At 50.2% G+C, this 15995-nt stretch overlaps 1 protein-coding gene across 1 annotated transcript; it reads right to left on the bottom strand.

Moving 5' to 3' along the window:
• Positions 1–2368: 2368 nt before the first annotated feature.
• Positions 2369–15972, bottom strand: Trim71 (tripartite motif containing 71). The gene is made up of 4 exons (XM_060386123.1): positions 15949–15972; positions 13546–13713; positions 6142–6276; positions 2369–3820 (listed from the first exon to the last, which is right to left on the bottom strand). Exons 1-4 carry the CDS (start codon positions 15970–15972, stop codon positions 2369–2371), a joined length of 1779 nt encoding a protein of 592 aa, XP_060242106.1.
• Positions 15973–15995: the final 23 nt, after the last annotated feature.

Here is a 15995-nt window from a genome sequence, read left to right as displayed (position 1 = left end):
TTATTTTTGTTTTTCACCAGGAAAAAAAAAATCTCACCGAAGAGCCAGTGCCACAGGGGAGCTGTGAAGAGGAATATGAAGATAAATGGAACAGAACTTAAATAGCATTGAAAAACAGCTTTTCCCCTGGGCCACAATTAAAAGCAGGTTTCTTAGAATGTTATCAAGATTCATTTCTTCAACTGGAATCACCACTTAAGGATGTAAAGCCAGCTGTGTTGAGTGTTTAGGGGCAATTTGTTGGGAGGTCTGGGAAGAGCGGGGAAGAGACTGCCTCCCGTGGACCCTGGTCTACGAAAGAATCAGTTTTAACACTTTGGGGGCAAAACAGAGACCAAGGGAGTATGTATGAACCGGGCAAGAAGCCATTAAATTTTAAAAGGAGTTTCTTAATAAGCGGCCCTCCTTCCCATCCCCGGGACCCGGAAAGGGGAGTGGGCAGCTGAAGCTACTACCTTTGGGGCTGCCGGATTGGTATCACTCTCCCTGGTGAAACTACGCCAGCACCGCTTCCCTGCTTAGATTACTCAGAAATCCTAAAATTAAAACCATGGGATTCAGCACCACAGTTCATACTGGCAAATCAACTGTACCAATGCGACCTGATTGACTCATCACAGCGTTCCCATCATCACCTTTCCTCTGGGATGACAGAAAGTGAATTGATGCAGTTGTTAAGTTTCATTTTAAAACCAAATCCATTGTGGGCAGAAACGGATCTTTTGGTCTGTTTCTGGCAGTTTTCTGTCCTCAGCCAGCGAAGAGAGCCCTTTTGGAATCTGGTCTGATCTCAGTAGTGAGGGAAAGGTACAGAGGCATGATGGGCCCTCACTCCCAGACAGTCGGGGTCGTGGAGAAGGCCCAACCTATAGCTTACAAGGGATTCACCCTCGGTCCACACACCCCTGCGCCTCTATTCTTTGGTACAGGTTTAAGGAAGGATATATACTGTGTCCTGCACTTCCTGTTGGGGTGATTTGGTTCACATATCCTTTACATTCAAAGGCCTTTGAGGAAGGGAGTAGGATTCATGTTAATCTTGAGGCCCCACTGCACTCAGGTCCAATGATCCTGAGAAAGAGACCTGAGCCAAGGGGTTGGGGATGGGGTGTTCCTACTTGTCATTCAAGCATTCTTCAATATTCCCTGAACTTCCAAAGCAGGAAAACAAATTGTGCTTTTCAAATAAAAGTTTATCCCTTTGCCTAACACACATTCTCGCAGAAAGGTCACCTGGGGCAAGGCCCCCCACCCTCCTGAACAGTCCCTGATGTGGGGGTGCCTTGCTTCTCCAGCACCCTCCACTTCTGTGGCACCCCGTCCACATCTGAAAAGCCTCTGAGAACAAGGTTAACTTATTTCCTTCTACATCAGTCTTTACAAACAACAGAACACCAACAGTTAACTTTTGAGAACATTTTCAACCGAGAGTCCTGAGCTAAATCTATTTCTTAGAAAGCAAACTGGGAAGAAAAGTTTCCCTGGGATGTCATGTGTCAAGTCCAGCTTTTCTCCTCAGACGAAGATGGCTTTAAAACACACACACGCATGCACGCACACACACACACACACACTCTCGCTCACTCACTCTCAAGACCTTCCTTAACAGAAACAAAGATTAGATACCCTAAAATACGAATGGTCTGCTTTTCTTGGCTAGCAAGCCACAGCCATATCTCCTAGGGATGAAGATGTTAGACACGCTGAGGTAACCAGTGAACAGAGAAAAGCTCTCTGTTGCAGCATTTAAAAAAAGGAAAGTTTTTACCCCCCCACAAAAGAACAAATCACACAACCTAACCCCACACAAACACAGTACTCTCAAGAACACAAATATACTAGAATTATGAATTTTAAATCCTATCTTTCCAACATCTTATATTTTTCTTTTTTACTTAGTAGTTTTTGGGTTTCCTTGGCTCAATCTACAAAATGCACCCCATCATATGCTTTCAGTGGCCAGGGTTGTAGGAGTGCTGGCCTGTGCATCACATGCCCTCGAGGGAAGGGAATGTGACCTCCGAGGAGGAGCAAAGAGGACTGCTACAGAAGGAAATGCAAAGATTTGAGGTAGATAGAAATTATCACTTCACAGGCTCAATCCCTGCACAAAAGAGAATTACATTCATCTGTAAAAAAATAAAAATAAAAATAAGATGAGGTAGGACTTAAGCAATGTTGTACTTTTGTTGTCTTAAAAAAAAAAAAAAAAAGAAAAAGGGAAAGGAAGAAAAGAAATATCCCTGAGACAATTTCTTCTTTGAAATTAAAAAAAAAAAAAAAAAAAGAAAAAAGAAAAAAGAAAAAGAAAAAGAGAGAGAGACACACGCATGCACACCCTGACCACAGAAGCCCGGAAGACGAGAGATTAGAAGATGAGGATTCGATTGTTGCCAAAGTCCACCACAACGATCAAGCCATCCGGCGTGACTGCAAGACCCGACGGGCGGTCCATCTGCCCGAAGCCAGTGCCTTGAGCACCAAACTTGCACAGGAAGCTGCCATTGGCCTCAAACATCTGCACCCGGTGATTTCTGGAATCGGCCACAATGATCCGCCCTTCCTGGTCCACGGCCACACCCTGTGGTCGAAGAAACTGCCCATTGCCGGTGCCCTCTGAGCCCAAGAAGCGGGCAGACTGGCAATCGGGGTGAATGACCAGAAGCCGGTGGTTGTTGAAATCGGTGACCACCAGGTGACCTTCCTGGTTGAAAGCCACGCCCCGTGGAGAGTCAAAGTGCTTCCAGAGAGACCCCTCGAAGCCGTACTTATTCAGGAAGACCCCATCAGGCCCAAACAGCTGGATTCGGTGATTTCGGGTATCTGAAACCAGGATCTTGCCCTCAGAATTCACTGCTACATCCCAAGGGTAGTTAAACTGCCCATTCTTGGTTCCTTTCTCACCAAACTTGAGGAGGAACTGGCCCTCAAAGGTGAAGACCTGAATGCGATGATTGTCTTTGTCGGCCACTATGATCCTGCGGGAGGCGTCGCAGGCCACCCCAGCTGGCCGGTCAAACTGCCCAGGCCGGGAACCCAGGGCACCAAACTTGTGGTGGAAGGAGCCACAGGGCTTGAACACCTGGATTCGGTTGTTGCTGCGATCGGCCACGATGATGTAGCCCTCCTTATCCACACACACGCCCCAGGGCCTGCAGAGCTTGCCTTCCCCATCGCCCTCACTGCCAAAGCTCAGCCCGGGGAGCCCGATGCCCACGTAGCTGCGGCCTGACTTGACCACCACCTTGAAGGGGCTGTTCTCTATGTGCTGGTTGCACAGCATCACCGACACCAGGTGCTCGCCCTCCAGCTGGGGCCGATAGCTCACCACGTACGTCCCATTCTGCTGATCGCTCACTTCTGCGCCGAACAGGTTCCCATCGGGGCCCAGGACCACAGCCGACATCAGGTCGCCGCCTGAGAGGCGGGGCTCGCCATCATGGTCATAGCCTATGACGGTGAAGGAGGCCACCTTACCCTGGAGGGCTCGCTTGATGCCATCTCCCGTGGCCTTGGTGAGCGGGGCAAAGGACCCGCTGCTAACAAAGCCAAAAGACTTGAGGGCAAGGTACAGGGCCTGGTCAGGGGGTGTGAACATGACTCGGTCGTCCTCTTGGGGCTGCAGGAGGCTCCGGATGGTCTTGAGCTCCTGCACCTGGGCCAGCATGCGGTCTCGGGCCAGCAGGACGTCCAGGGCGCGGCCCTCTTCCAGGACCTGCTGGACAGCGCTGATGGTGCTCTCCAGCTTGTTGAGACTCTGGCGCAGCTTCTCCACCTGCAGGTACAGAGACTTGGCCTTCACCTGGCGGATCTTCTCCACCTGCAGAGGGGAGAGAGGAATTGGGGACAGAAGCTGAAACCAAGCGCAGACAGCAGGGTGGGACGCCCACACTGAGATCTGGACCGGAGGCACCAAGTGTGGCTATGCGGAAGTAGGAGACGATTACCTCACAAAACAGAAAAATTTCCTTTCTCTTTGCTTTTGCACTCAAATCTCAATAGTCCCCTATTCTAGGCAAGTTGACCCGACGGCCCCAAGTAAGTCAATTCCCGTGGTTTGCCAGAACCTCGAAGCTGAGAGCTACAAGGTTTATGATTATGATATAAGGACCAACTTTTCTGAGGTCTGGATTTAAAAACAAACACATTTTATTTGTGTGTGTGTGTGTACACATTGAGTGCATGTGCCCACAGAGGCCAGAGGTGCTGGATCTCAGGGAACTCAAGATTCCAGCCCTGTGGAAGAGCCTTAAGTGCTTTTAACTTGCTTTCCACACTTTCCACACATACTCTCACTCAGTCTTACTACTTTGTTTCATTGTTGTCTGGGAGGGGGTTCTGGATGTTGGGTCTAAAATCATGTAGCCTTGGTTAGCCTGAAACTCACCATGTAAAAGTGCAGGCTGGACTTGAACTCACAGGATCCACCTGCTCTGAGCTCCTCCAGTGCAGGTAGCTGAAGGACATGTGCAGCCACCACACCAGGCCTGACTGGTCCGAATGGTCAGTTTGGTAAAAACCACATTACCTGGGCAGGCAGTCTCAGCCAGGGATTGCCTAAACAATGCTAGCCCAGCCTTCCGCGCTTGTCTGTGAGGGAGCTTTCCCAACTGGGTTAACTGAGGAGAGGACTCGCCCTGAGCACTACCACACAGACTCCCTAAGCCAGCGTAGGTGTGATACGGACTAGCCACGCCATGCTGCTTTGACTTCTCCACAACACTGGACTAGGTAACAAAGGATAACTCTTCTCTTTGCCAGGGATTAACAAAATCCTACAGAAATCACCCTGGAATATGGGTTATATGAGACCCTTCCTCAGTAGAACAACAACAAACAAGCCAGTAAGATGGATGAGGTGGAAAGGCCCTGCAGGGGGCTGGAGGTCATGCAAGGCGGTTGGCTGCAGTTTGTTAGTTGTGCTCAAAGAAAAAATAAGAAAGAAATTAGATTCAGGATCTCAATCTCTCTACCCTCTAGCCTTCCCTCTCTCTAGTGATAGGGGGTGGAACAGGGACTAAAGGACAGAATGAAGAACCTACCAAGCACCAAAGACTAGCTACAAAGAAGAAACAACAACCAACAACAATCAGATTCAAGGATCTCTCTCTCTCTCTCTCTCTCCTATCTAGTGTTAGGGGGTGATGGCACGGAGGATAAAGGGTGGGGAGGAAAAAAGAACCCATAAAGTAGCAGGGACTGGCTACAAGGGAAGTCCTTTAAAATAAATTAATTTTATGGGTATTTTTGGAACTAAGATGCTATCCTTACCATAGTACTGCATCAAAACAAGCTACCCCAGGAGGCATCTTTGGGGAGAGAGTGTTTGTTTTGGAGACACGGCTTCTCTGTGTACCCTTGGCTATCTTGGACTATCTTTTTTTTTTTGGGGGGGGGGGTGTTACAGGGTTTCTCTGTGTTAACAGTCCAGGCTGGCCTTGAACTCATTTTGTAAACCATACTGGCCTCAAACTCACAGAGCTCCGCCTGCCTCTGCCCTCCAAGTGCTGGGACTTAAGGCGTGCACCACCACGCATGGCTTTTTTGTTGTTGTCTTTCGAGACAGGGTTTCAGGAAACAGGCTCAGGAGGCCTCTTACAGGTCAGCTTTGCAAAACGCCACACCTTCACCGTAACATCTGGGTTCAGAACAGCCGAAAAGTCGGGCTGAGCACCAGCCTCTAGGAGCCATGGCTGGCCATTTTTATCCACAGCCCACCAATACGTAGGCCACTCTTCCCTGCCTTCAACATTCCTGAAGAAAGGAAACACACAACCCTCCCAAGTGGAGGTTTTCCACATGGGGTCAAGAAGTACAGCCAGCCAGGACACCCAAAGTAAGGACTGTTTCCTACCCAGCCCTCTGCTAACAGTTCTGATTGTCTCCCTGTTGTCTGCCTCCTTTCCAGGGTGAGCAGAAAACCTGAAGCCCAGCCTTCCCGGGCAACACTCAAAGGGTCTCTTGCAGCTTTGCTACCTGAGTGACACCCAGCATTCCGGGGACACTCCCACCCTAAACTTTCTGGAAGATTACCAACTGTTTCTAAACTTGGAGCTTGGGCCTCAGGTCTTGAGACGAGGCTGGGGTTCCGTGTAGGCCAGGCCTGGGGAAGCCAGCTGGGGGGGGGGCGCACCCCATTACCTTCCACAACAGCTCGCACTCACGCTCCTCCAGAGCCTTCTTGTGGCGAGCTGTCACGGCCTTGACCTCCGACTGGACCACCTTCGCCTTCATTTCCACCTGTTCTGCCACAGTCTGTGCCTGCTCGATGCTCAGCTGGAAAAGCAAGCAGAAACCTTGAGCTTTAGGAAGGGACTTCACTTAATACCTAATGCTCCTATAGCTCCCAACAGGCCTGCAGGGCTGGCACTTAGACCCCACCGTGGGCACCTGCGGCGGTGTAACTGAGAGTTGCTGGCAAGAGCCGAGTCTGAGTCTCGTAAGAGGCAGCTCCGGTGAGTATCAGACCATTACGAGTCACTCTGGCAAAGGAGCAGCCAGCATGGCTGGCTTTGTGCTCAACAGTGAGAACGGGTGCCAGCTGTAAAGACTCTGTCTCTGGGCTTGCTACAGAATTCCTGGACGTACTGCCTCACCCCTGAAAGAAACCCTGCAGGCCAAGCAGGGCCTCTTGGCAGAGAGGGGAGAAGAACCGCACGGGTTGGCAGTGGCTTTTCCACCACATTTGCATCTGCTGTCAGCCATCTCCCCTAAGCCAACATGAACCAACACAATGTGCACTCTGGGAGTATCACCTCATCTAACCTAAGAAAGCCATCTATCACGCCCTGCAGCCAGGGGCCCTATGTCTTCCAGTACCAGCCCCAGCCCCATCAGCCAGCTCAATCAGACATATTGTTCATAAAAAATTAATTTGGACAGAAGGCCTGGTGTGTTCGTTAATATTACATGAAGTGTCTCAAAAAAGCTGCAAGGATTTCTTTGAGACACCGAGGAACTAAATGAGGATTTTGACCCGACTGTCAGAGGAACCCACTTTAGAGCAGATCCAACCAGGTGGGTACAGAAAACATAAGGCACAGCGCCAAACTGATAGGAAGCAGTGACAGACACCTGCTTGGGCAGACGGCTCCCAGGAGAAGACATAGGAAGTGATACAACCCAACTAGTAAGTCTTCAGCAACTCAGGCTGGTGAGCTAACCCAGGTTCAAATCCCAGCTCCCACTACTTCTAACCCTGGTCAAAAGGCCACTAACGTGAGAGAAACCCAAGAGAAGGCACGTAGAGCCAAACATGGCTGTTATTCAGGGTTCAGTGCCTGGCTGATAAATGAGATGTGAAAGAAACAGGTCTGTAGACCATGCTTTTCCTTTTTAATTATACTCATTTACCTATCACACCTGTGCGTGCGCACGTGCCTGCACCTTGGTGCACGTGTGGAAAAGTGTCTAAGGACACTTTGTAGATGCCAACCTCTCTCTCCACCAGGCGGGTCCCAATGACGGATATCCAGTCACTGGACTTGGCCCACTGAGCCAACTCCAACTCACAGTTCTTATTTGACCAAGAACAGAAACTACCATTGGTGACATTCTGTACCTGTGGTGCAGCCACCACTGTGACCCAGAATTCTCATCCTCTGAGACAAGCTCTGCAGGCACCCTGTACCCCATCTTGCCCGCAGAAAGTCTATGGTGCTGCGGGTGTACCCATCATAGCTGCTTACCCAAAGGACACAGGGCCTGCAGTCCCTTCTACAGACACTCTTCCCTGCCAGGAAGTCTGGCACTTCCTGCTTGCTCTGTGGAGCACGACGGGGGCTCCTGCATGCTCCCTCCTGGCCTGGAGAGACCGAACCTCAGTACGAGCAAGCCACACTCAGTGCTCCTCTAACGAGCACCTGCTGTCTTTCAAGCAGCTGCCCTTCAATCCCAACCCCTGTGAGGTGTTAGTCACAGCTGGCTCTAGGCAGTCTGTAAGTTTAAGTTCAGCCGAGGAATCTGTCCACTTTATTCCTAAAGCTGAAAACGGCCAATTCCTGTCCTTCGAGTTACTGTTCCACCTTAATGTTTTTCTGAAACAAGGGGTTTTTAATTTCTTTTAGACTTATTTCATGACTGGCTGTTCTGCACGAGTGCGTGTATTATGAGTCACGTGTGTGCCCAGTGCTGGCAAAGGGTCAGAAGAGGACATCAGATCCCTAGAACTAGAGTTACAGATAAACTACCACATGGACACTGGGATTGAACCTGAGTCCTCTGCAAGAGCAACAGAGCTCTTAACCACTGAGCCAGCTCTCCAGCCCCTGTACCTTAGTTTTCTTAAGCAGCATACACCAAGAGCTTCCCTAGCCATGGCCCACCCTTTAATCCCTAGAAGGTGTGGGGGGAAGGGGTAGAGAAAGGTGGACCTCTGAGGTCTAGAACAGCCAACGGCTACATCTAGACCCTATCTCTCAACAAACCAAAAACAGATAAAATAAGTAAATCAAGTACAAAATTTAATGAGCAACGACCCTCTTTTTCAGATGGGTCACTAACACCCACAGAGCCAACTACAAGCTGCAGGGCTATGGTTTTATTTCCCTTTCAAGACAGGGCGGGGCCTCTCTGTGTAGCCCTGGCTGTCCCGAAACAAGAATTAGTAATGCGACAATCCTACAGCTCACCACATGAAATACAGCTAACAATCATTTGCAGCTCCAGTTCCAGGGTGCAATGCTGCCGTCTGCTTCTATGGGCCCCGGGCACTCATTTGGTGTATTAACTCTGCAGGCCAAACACCCACAAATATAGTAATGTTTTTAATTTTAAATAAACGAGCTGTGTGCAGCTATGCACACCTGTAATCCCAGCACTTGGGGAGGCAGAGACAGGCAGCTCTCTGTGAGTTCGAAGCTAGCCTGGTCTGTAAAGCGAGTCCTGGACAGCAAAGGCTACACAGAGAAACCCTTTTGGGGACACAAACACACCTATGTTCAATGGGCAAGGACCCACATGGTGTAAGAAGAGAACGGAATCCTACAAGCTGTTCTGACAACCATATCAACAAAATATTACAAACCCACGGGGGGGGGGGGGGGGGAAGCCAGTTCTCTTTGAAATCTTCAACGCACTGGAAGGACCCTCATGCTTCTGGGGTCTGGGGTTCCCTTTTACAGAAATGTATATTTCAAGGGCTTGTGAGTAAGACTCAAAGCAGGCTGCAAGCTCAGTCGTAACCCAGGAGCTCTGATTGGCAGTCAACAGGCCCAGAAGTAATTTCAAAAGATAAAAACAGATGGTGGTACACACCTTTAATCCCAGCACTCAGATCTTAGTTTGAGTTTGAGGACAGCCTGGTCTACAGAGTGAGTTCCAGGACAGGCAAGACTACCCAGAGAAAGCCTGTCTCAAAACAAAACAAAAACCAAAAAAACCAAACAACAACAAAATACAGTACAAAAACAAAACAAATTTAAAAATCCCAGATGCTTGTGGGAAATAATTCCCACTATTCAAACACACTACCACAGTCTAAAAGTCAGGGTCAGGCAGGATGGCTGGTAAGAAATGCCCTCAAAGGGAGGCCAACCAGGCTTCTTATACAAGACGAAATCCTGGCTGTGAGTCCTGGGTTCTGGCAGCAACACAACCACAGAAACTCGATCAGTGACTGTGGCAGAGACTCCGACGGGGAACAACAAGCAGCGAATCTTTCTACGCTTTGACTATTTAGGGAAGTAAGGAGGGGCGCACTTGTGAGCATACAGATCAACCTCGGTTTGCTGGGTTGCTCAGAAAATCCTTTTTTTTTTCTTTTTATTTATTCGGTTTTATTTTATATGTGTTTAGTGTAACGAAGTCAGAGCGCTTGGAATCAGCATTAACAGACAGTTCTGAGTTGCCATGTGGGTGCTGGGAATTGAACCCGGGTCCTTTGGAAGGGCAGACAGTGCTCTTAACCACTGAGCCATCTTTCCAGCCCGAAAATCTTTTTCTAAACGAAGCTAGAAGGCTGAAAAGTGTAACTCACTAGAAAAAGTGAATACTATGGAGGCCCCTTCCACTCTTGGCAATCCCAGTGCTCCAAAGCAGGGCTCAGAGCATCTCAGAGGCCAGCCAGGTCTACAGAAGTTGTGTAATGACACCCTGAATGTTGAAAGCTGGGGGAGTTTGCTGTAGAGGTGAAGGTGGCTGACAGGACCACCCTGCAGCCGTCAGTACCCGGACTACGACACCCGACTATGAAACTCAGCCATGCTCAGACTTTGTAAGGAGGAACAGAATCCCATTAAGGGACCTTTATAAATATAAATTAACGGGGCTAGAGAGATGGCTAGGACTGACCATGGCTAGAGGACCCGGATTCAATCCCCAGCACCCACATGTAACCTCAAGACCTGGCACCCTCACACAGACATACATGCAAGCAAAACACCAATGCTCATAAAGTAAAAATAAACAAATTACTTAAATACATATTTAACTAAGGGCCTCAAGTCTATACAATGCTTTCAAAAGATACTCTCATATTAGAAATTGCAGCTATCCTCTGGAAAATGTTTATGAAGATTTATTTATGTGCATGCATGTGTATACATATATTCATGAAGGCCAAAAAGGGGGCATCAAATCAAAGAGTTGCAGAGAGCTAAAACATGGTCCTCTGATTTAGGTCTGTGCCCCCCCCCCCCGGGTTTCTCTGCGTAGCCTTGGGTGTCCCAGAGCTCACTTGGTAGACCAGGTTGGCCTCAAGCTCAAGAAATCCGCCGGCCTCTGCCTCCTGAGTACTGGGCGTGCAGCGCTGGCACCCGGCTTCATTTTATTCCTGAGCATGTATGCGTATCTCCTGCTTGCAGTGGCTACAGACCAGATGGGGGCGGGTCCCCCTGAACTGTGCCACCCTATGCAGGTGGCGAGGGTCCTCCGTGAGTAGCAAGCACCATCAACTGATGGCTTTTAAATGCCTGGTGTCGTGTGAGTGGACTCCTCACCCCACTACTGCATCCAGCGGCTTACCCACCTTTCCAGGGCTCAGGGACCAAAGGTTACTGCGTATACACTCAATGTGCAAATTTAAACATCTCTCCTAGAAAAACAAAAGGCATGGCCACGCACGCTGGAGCACACCTACACCCCTCGCGCTCAGGAGCACTGAGGACAGTGTTTCTCCTCCACAACCTGTTTCAGCAACACAGAGCCCTGGTCTTACCCAGCAGCCCAGGTGCAAACATCTGTGCACTGTGAACCCAGACCACGCCAGCCCTCGGTCCTTGGGGACTACCACACTCCATGGTTGACCTAGCAGTTACAGCTTCAGGGGCAAGTCAGCTGACCCCACCTTCCACCCCGGCTTCCCTCTCCCCATCTATGCTGGCACCCCAGGGAAGGGGCACGCGGGGCACAGTTACAGAACACACACGTGTGCGCACACACCATCCGTGCAGCGGTGTCTCCCTTAGTACAGTATGCCACCAACCCAATGCAGGCACTCACCTGCCACCCTGCTCCTCCAACCCAGCACGCCACACAAGCTCCAGATCAACACTGGACACTGACCCCCGACCAACAGCCCCGTGGTCTATGCTTGAGTATTCTGCTCAGACAGTTGAGCAAGATACCAAATCTCCTACCCTCTACTCTTTTCTTCACTGAAAACACAATCTTTTAAGTATGTGAGAGTTCGCCCTTTTAAGCACTCACTTTAAGACAACAACAAACTTCTAAGTCTTTTATATCTCACTGTTTTCTTGCACATATGCATGTGTACCTTGTGAGGTATCAAGACCCCTGGAGCTGGGGTTGTAAGTGGTTGTGAGCTGCTGTGTGGGTACTGCAAAAGCCCGGGTTTAACGGATGCGCCATCTCTGCAGGACCCCTCCATCAAATCCTGAGAAGACATTTCTTTCCCCTGGGTGAATGAGCCCACAAAGCACAAAGAGTGTACTGCATAAGCCAGGCGGTGTTGGTGCCAGCCTTTAATTCCAGCACTGAGGAGGCAGAGGAAGAGGCAGGCAGGTCTCTGTGAGCTTGAAGGCAGCCTGGTCTACAGAGCAGCCAGGGCTACACAGAGAAACACTGTCATAAACAACAAAAGGAAACAAACACAAGCCCGGCCCCATCCCCTGGCCTGTCTGGGTGCTCAGTCTCCTTGCAGAGAAAGGAGGGCTGGACTCAGGGGAACCCACCTTTAATCCGAGGAGAGCCAGGAGGACCTTTGTGAATATGAGGCTTGCCTGGTCTAGTTCAACAACAGTCAATAGAAAAATCCTGTCTCAATTTAAAAACAAAATGCCAGGGGCAGCAAGAGGACATTTAAGATCATATGGAGGCCTAGAGGGCAGGAGAGGTTTCAGCAGCCCTCTGAGCCTCTCTTAGCTCTGAGTCAGACATAGTGGCCAGAAACACCGTATCCAGGAGACAGGGAGAAACAGTTCCTGGGGAATCCTAACTGTAACAGCACAAAAGAAAACACTGGGCACAGTATCCGTGAAGATACAGACCTGTCACCACAGAGCAAACAATGGAGATATAGTAACTTAAGAAGCACCCAGGAGCACTACACAGGCCTTTTGTTTTTTGTGTTGAGGTGGGGCCTCATGTGGCCAAGGCTTGCCTGGAATTCCAGAGTCCAGGTCAAGGGACACCAGGCCCCTCGGCCCTTCAGGCATTTTAAAAGAAGGCTGGAAAGCGGGCTCACTGCTCAAAAGCACTGGCTACTCCTGCAGAGAAGCCAGGTTCGGTTCCCAGTGCCTATATAGCAAAGTCAACCAACCACCTGTAACTCCCAGCTCCAGGGGACACACACAGAGAAACACACACACATGAAATAAAATAAAATCTTTTCAAAAATAAATGGATAAATTAAAGTACCAATCCTGGTAGCAGGATCCGACACTCCAGAGATGTTCTTTTTTTCTCTCTCTCTTTTTAAAAGATTTATTTATGTATTCTATGCATGAGTACTCTATCTGCATTGCATGTTCACCTGCATGCCTGAAGGCACCAGATCTCATTACAGATGGTCATGAGCCATGAGCCACCATGCGGTTGCTGGGAATTGAACTCAGGACCTCTGGAAGAGCAGCCAGTACTCTTAACTTCTGAGCCACCTCTCCAGCTGTAGATATATTCTTTAACCGATATTTGAACATCAGGTGGAGGTGGGGAAGCATGGAAAATTCTAAGTAATCAGAAAAGACTGCTTCCATGTCACCGAACAAAACTGATGGCTACGGAGAAATGTATTCAATAAACCCTGCCAGCTCGGCCAGGCGTGGCAGCTGGCACACACCTGTAGCCAACTCTCAGAAGGGTGAAGCAAAACAAACCCCTGCTAAATTATCAACATGGTGCTTTTAATTCCGTAGCAGTACGCCCCCAGAAATGACTTCAAAAAACTTTAACACGGAGTAATTCAAAATACAAATACCAAGCTTCTTCTACGGGTTTCTTGTCTTTTGAACTCATAGTGTAATTCATGGGGGGGAAAATGTCAGGTCTCTCTAGTCCATGGCCCCAGCATTGTAATCTGCCTACCCACCTTCCTTCGCCCTCTAGAAGGCACGAGGAAGGGTTGAGTCAGTGAGGTAGGTAACAGACCTGGAGAGCTTGGCGGCCCTGCTGGGCATCAGCCAGCAGCTGGATGGTGAGTGCCCGTGAGTCCTGCAGGGCGTCCTGGAGGTAGGCGAAGCTGTGGCCTCCGTGGCGGCCGAGTGTGCACTCTCTGCAGATGGGAACAGAGCAGGTGTCGCAATACAGATGCAGTACCTGGGGACCAGAGAGACAGGTGTGAACAGAGGGGAGGCAGCACAGACCCATCCCTTCGTCCAAACAATGTCTACCCTTCCGTCATCAAGACAGTCACAGGTGAGGCTCGCTGTCCTTCCCCATGCCTGATTCCCCAAACCAGGGGAAACCCCACCCAGGTGCCATATCCCACTCCAGCTATGACTCAGACACCACTGAGTCAGGGATCACATAGGCCGGTCCCGCTGGCATAAGGGAAGAGGAGTTCCCTGGGTCTCAATGGATCTAGAAAGTTCTGGGATTGGTGGTCTGAATGACAGAATGGAGTTTTATGTGGCGTCTCTGCATGCAAGGCACAGTCAAGAAGCAGTACAGACACACACACTGACCAGCCCTCACTCAGCCAGGGTGGCCAGCATTGCTGTCTCCCAGCACTCCAGCCAGCTAACCAGAGGAAGCCTTTGGGATTATGGCCAGAAGCTAACAGTCAAGTCATTCTGCCCCTTCACTTCCTTCTTTCTGTTGAACTGTTCCAAGCAAGGAGTAGTAGTAACTGGGGGGCAGCCGGGGCGGGGAACGGCTTCCCTAGGAGACCGTGGGCCACACTTGTCACCTGCTAACAGACGAGAGGCTCTCAGGAGAGGGGGCATGGAAACCAGCCACTTTCCTCCTCCGTCTTCTGGATGGATTTCAAGAGCAGCTGGGGGGGGGGGGTGTTGACACGAGACAAGGAATCAATGTGTAAGCTGGATTCTTTGCCACAGGCAGCAGCACACTTAAATGCCCTCGTGAGGACAGGAGGTGGTGCAGGTGCTCAAGACCACACAGCAGGGGCACGCCAAGATACCCACCCACGACAAAACACTACATCAGTGCTGGACGTGGTAGCCAGCAAAGGCTGGAGACAGCCCCTCTCGGGGGTGGAGGTCCCCAGAGTGGAACTGGAACTGAGAAGGAAAGAACCGCCGTGAAGGGGCCATTTCCCACGCCCATTTGCCACCCACAGGTGTTCATCGAGGTGAAGTGTGCTGCAACACTGGATTTAACAAAGGAAGCCGGTAAGTCATCCTACATCCAGGGATAAAGACACACAAGTCTTAAAAAAAAAAGATTTCTTTTCTGATTCTGTATACAATGTTGTGTCTGCATGTACATTTGCACAGAAGAGGGCGCCCAGTCTCAGTATAGATGGCTGTGAGCCACCATGTGGCTGACGGAGGTTGAACTCAGAACCTTTGGAAGAACAGCCAGCGCTCTTAACCTCCGAGCCATCGCTCCAGCCCCCTGCAATAGTCTTCTTGGTCTCACAGAAAAATGAATCAGGTATCTTTTCTGGAGTCTGCGCACGGAGAGGAGACCGGCAAGTTTGTGACCAGTTCTGATCATTTTTTAACCAGCACAGTAGACTAAAGCCAGGCACCCCTAGCTCTACCTTCCAGACCAATCACTTTTTTAACCAAGTCTGTCCTTAGACATGACCTGGTCTGCCAACCCCAAGAGAATTCCAAAAGACCCACAAAAGAAGCTCAGCTGAATGGATCCGGAGCAAGTTTCAACTGGTGCAGAAGCGACTGACTGGGTCTAGCACCCCTGCAGCAGCGTGCATTCTCTCCCCCAGCTCCACCGGGCTCCGCCGGCCACCCATCCGCCAAGGGAATGAAGAGACCCCTTCCCTCCTGAAGTGAAGTGTGAACACCGCCCACCAGAAGGTGTCTTTCAGATGAAACAGAACGGGCTCCAGGTCTTCCCCTCTCTGATCTAAGCAGCTCTGTGGTGGCTCTGCGACTTCTCTTGCTTTCTCCAGATGTGAGAAAAAGCAAATCGGGCCTTGAGCCAGCGCCACCTGCCCAGCGGCTTCCTCTGGCTGGCTTGAGCTTCCCTATTATCAGCAAAACAAATGGGGTCTCTGAGTAGGACCCCCAGGAGACCCTTTCCAACCTTCAAAATCCCAGGAACCAGCCTGTCCAGGGCTGGACAACAAGATGCAAAGGGCTTTCGTGTAATTCTGGGTTGAGATAAGAAACTGGGCTCCAGGGTGCGACGGCCCCGGGAGTGTTAAGAAACTCCCAGGCCTTTAGGCCTATCCCCCCTACAACGAGCTTACATGATGCCAGGCACAGGAGAAGCCCTGAGGTCTTACAGTAAGCCTCCAGGAAGGACTCTACAAATACGGGAAAGAAATCCTGGCCAGAGCAGGCGGTGGTGTCAGGAGAGCAGAGCCCAAATGCTTCCAAAATGAGTCAAAGGGAGTCCCACATGAAACATGGCCTGGACTCCCATCGTGGCGGATGGGAGCAGATCCA

This window comes from Meriones unguiculatus, chromosome 6 (genome assembly GCF_030254825.1).
Source record: "Meriones unguiculatus strain TT.TT164.6M chromosome 6, Bangor_MerUng_6.1, whole genome shotgun sequence".
NCBI classification, from domain to species: Eukaryota; Metazoa; Chordata; class Mammalia; order Rodentia; family Muridae; genus Meriones; species Meriones unguiculatus.
The sequence above is the reverse complement of the archived record's forward strand: the minus strand, read 5'-3'. Positions and strand labels throughout refer to the sequence as shown.

Coding starts and splice junctions, on each gene's coding strand:
- Trim71 (XM_060386123.1), bottom strand. CDS start 15,972: ATGGGAGTCCAGGCCATGTTTCAT. Junction 6,277..13,545: donor AGGGCCGCCAAGCTCTCCAG/GTCTGTTACCTA, acceptor TTGCTTTTCCAG/CTGAGCATCGAGCAGGCACA. Junction 3,821..6,141: donor AGTGCGAGCTGTTGTGGAAG/GTAATGGGGTGC, acceptor TCCCCTCTGCAG/GTGGAGAAGATCCGCCAGGT.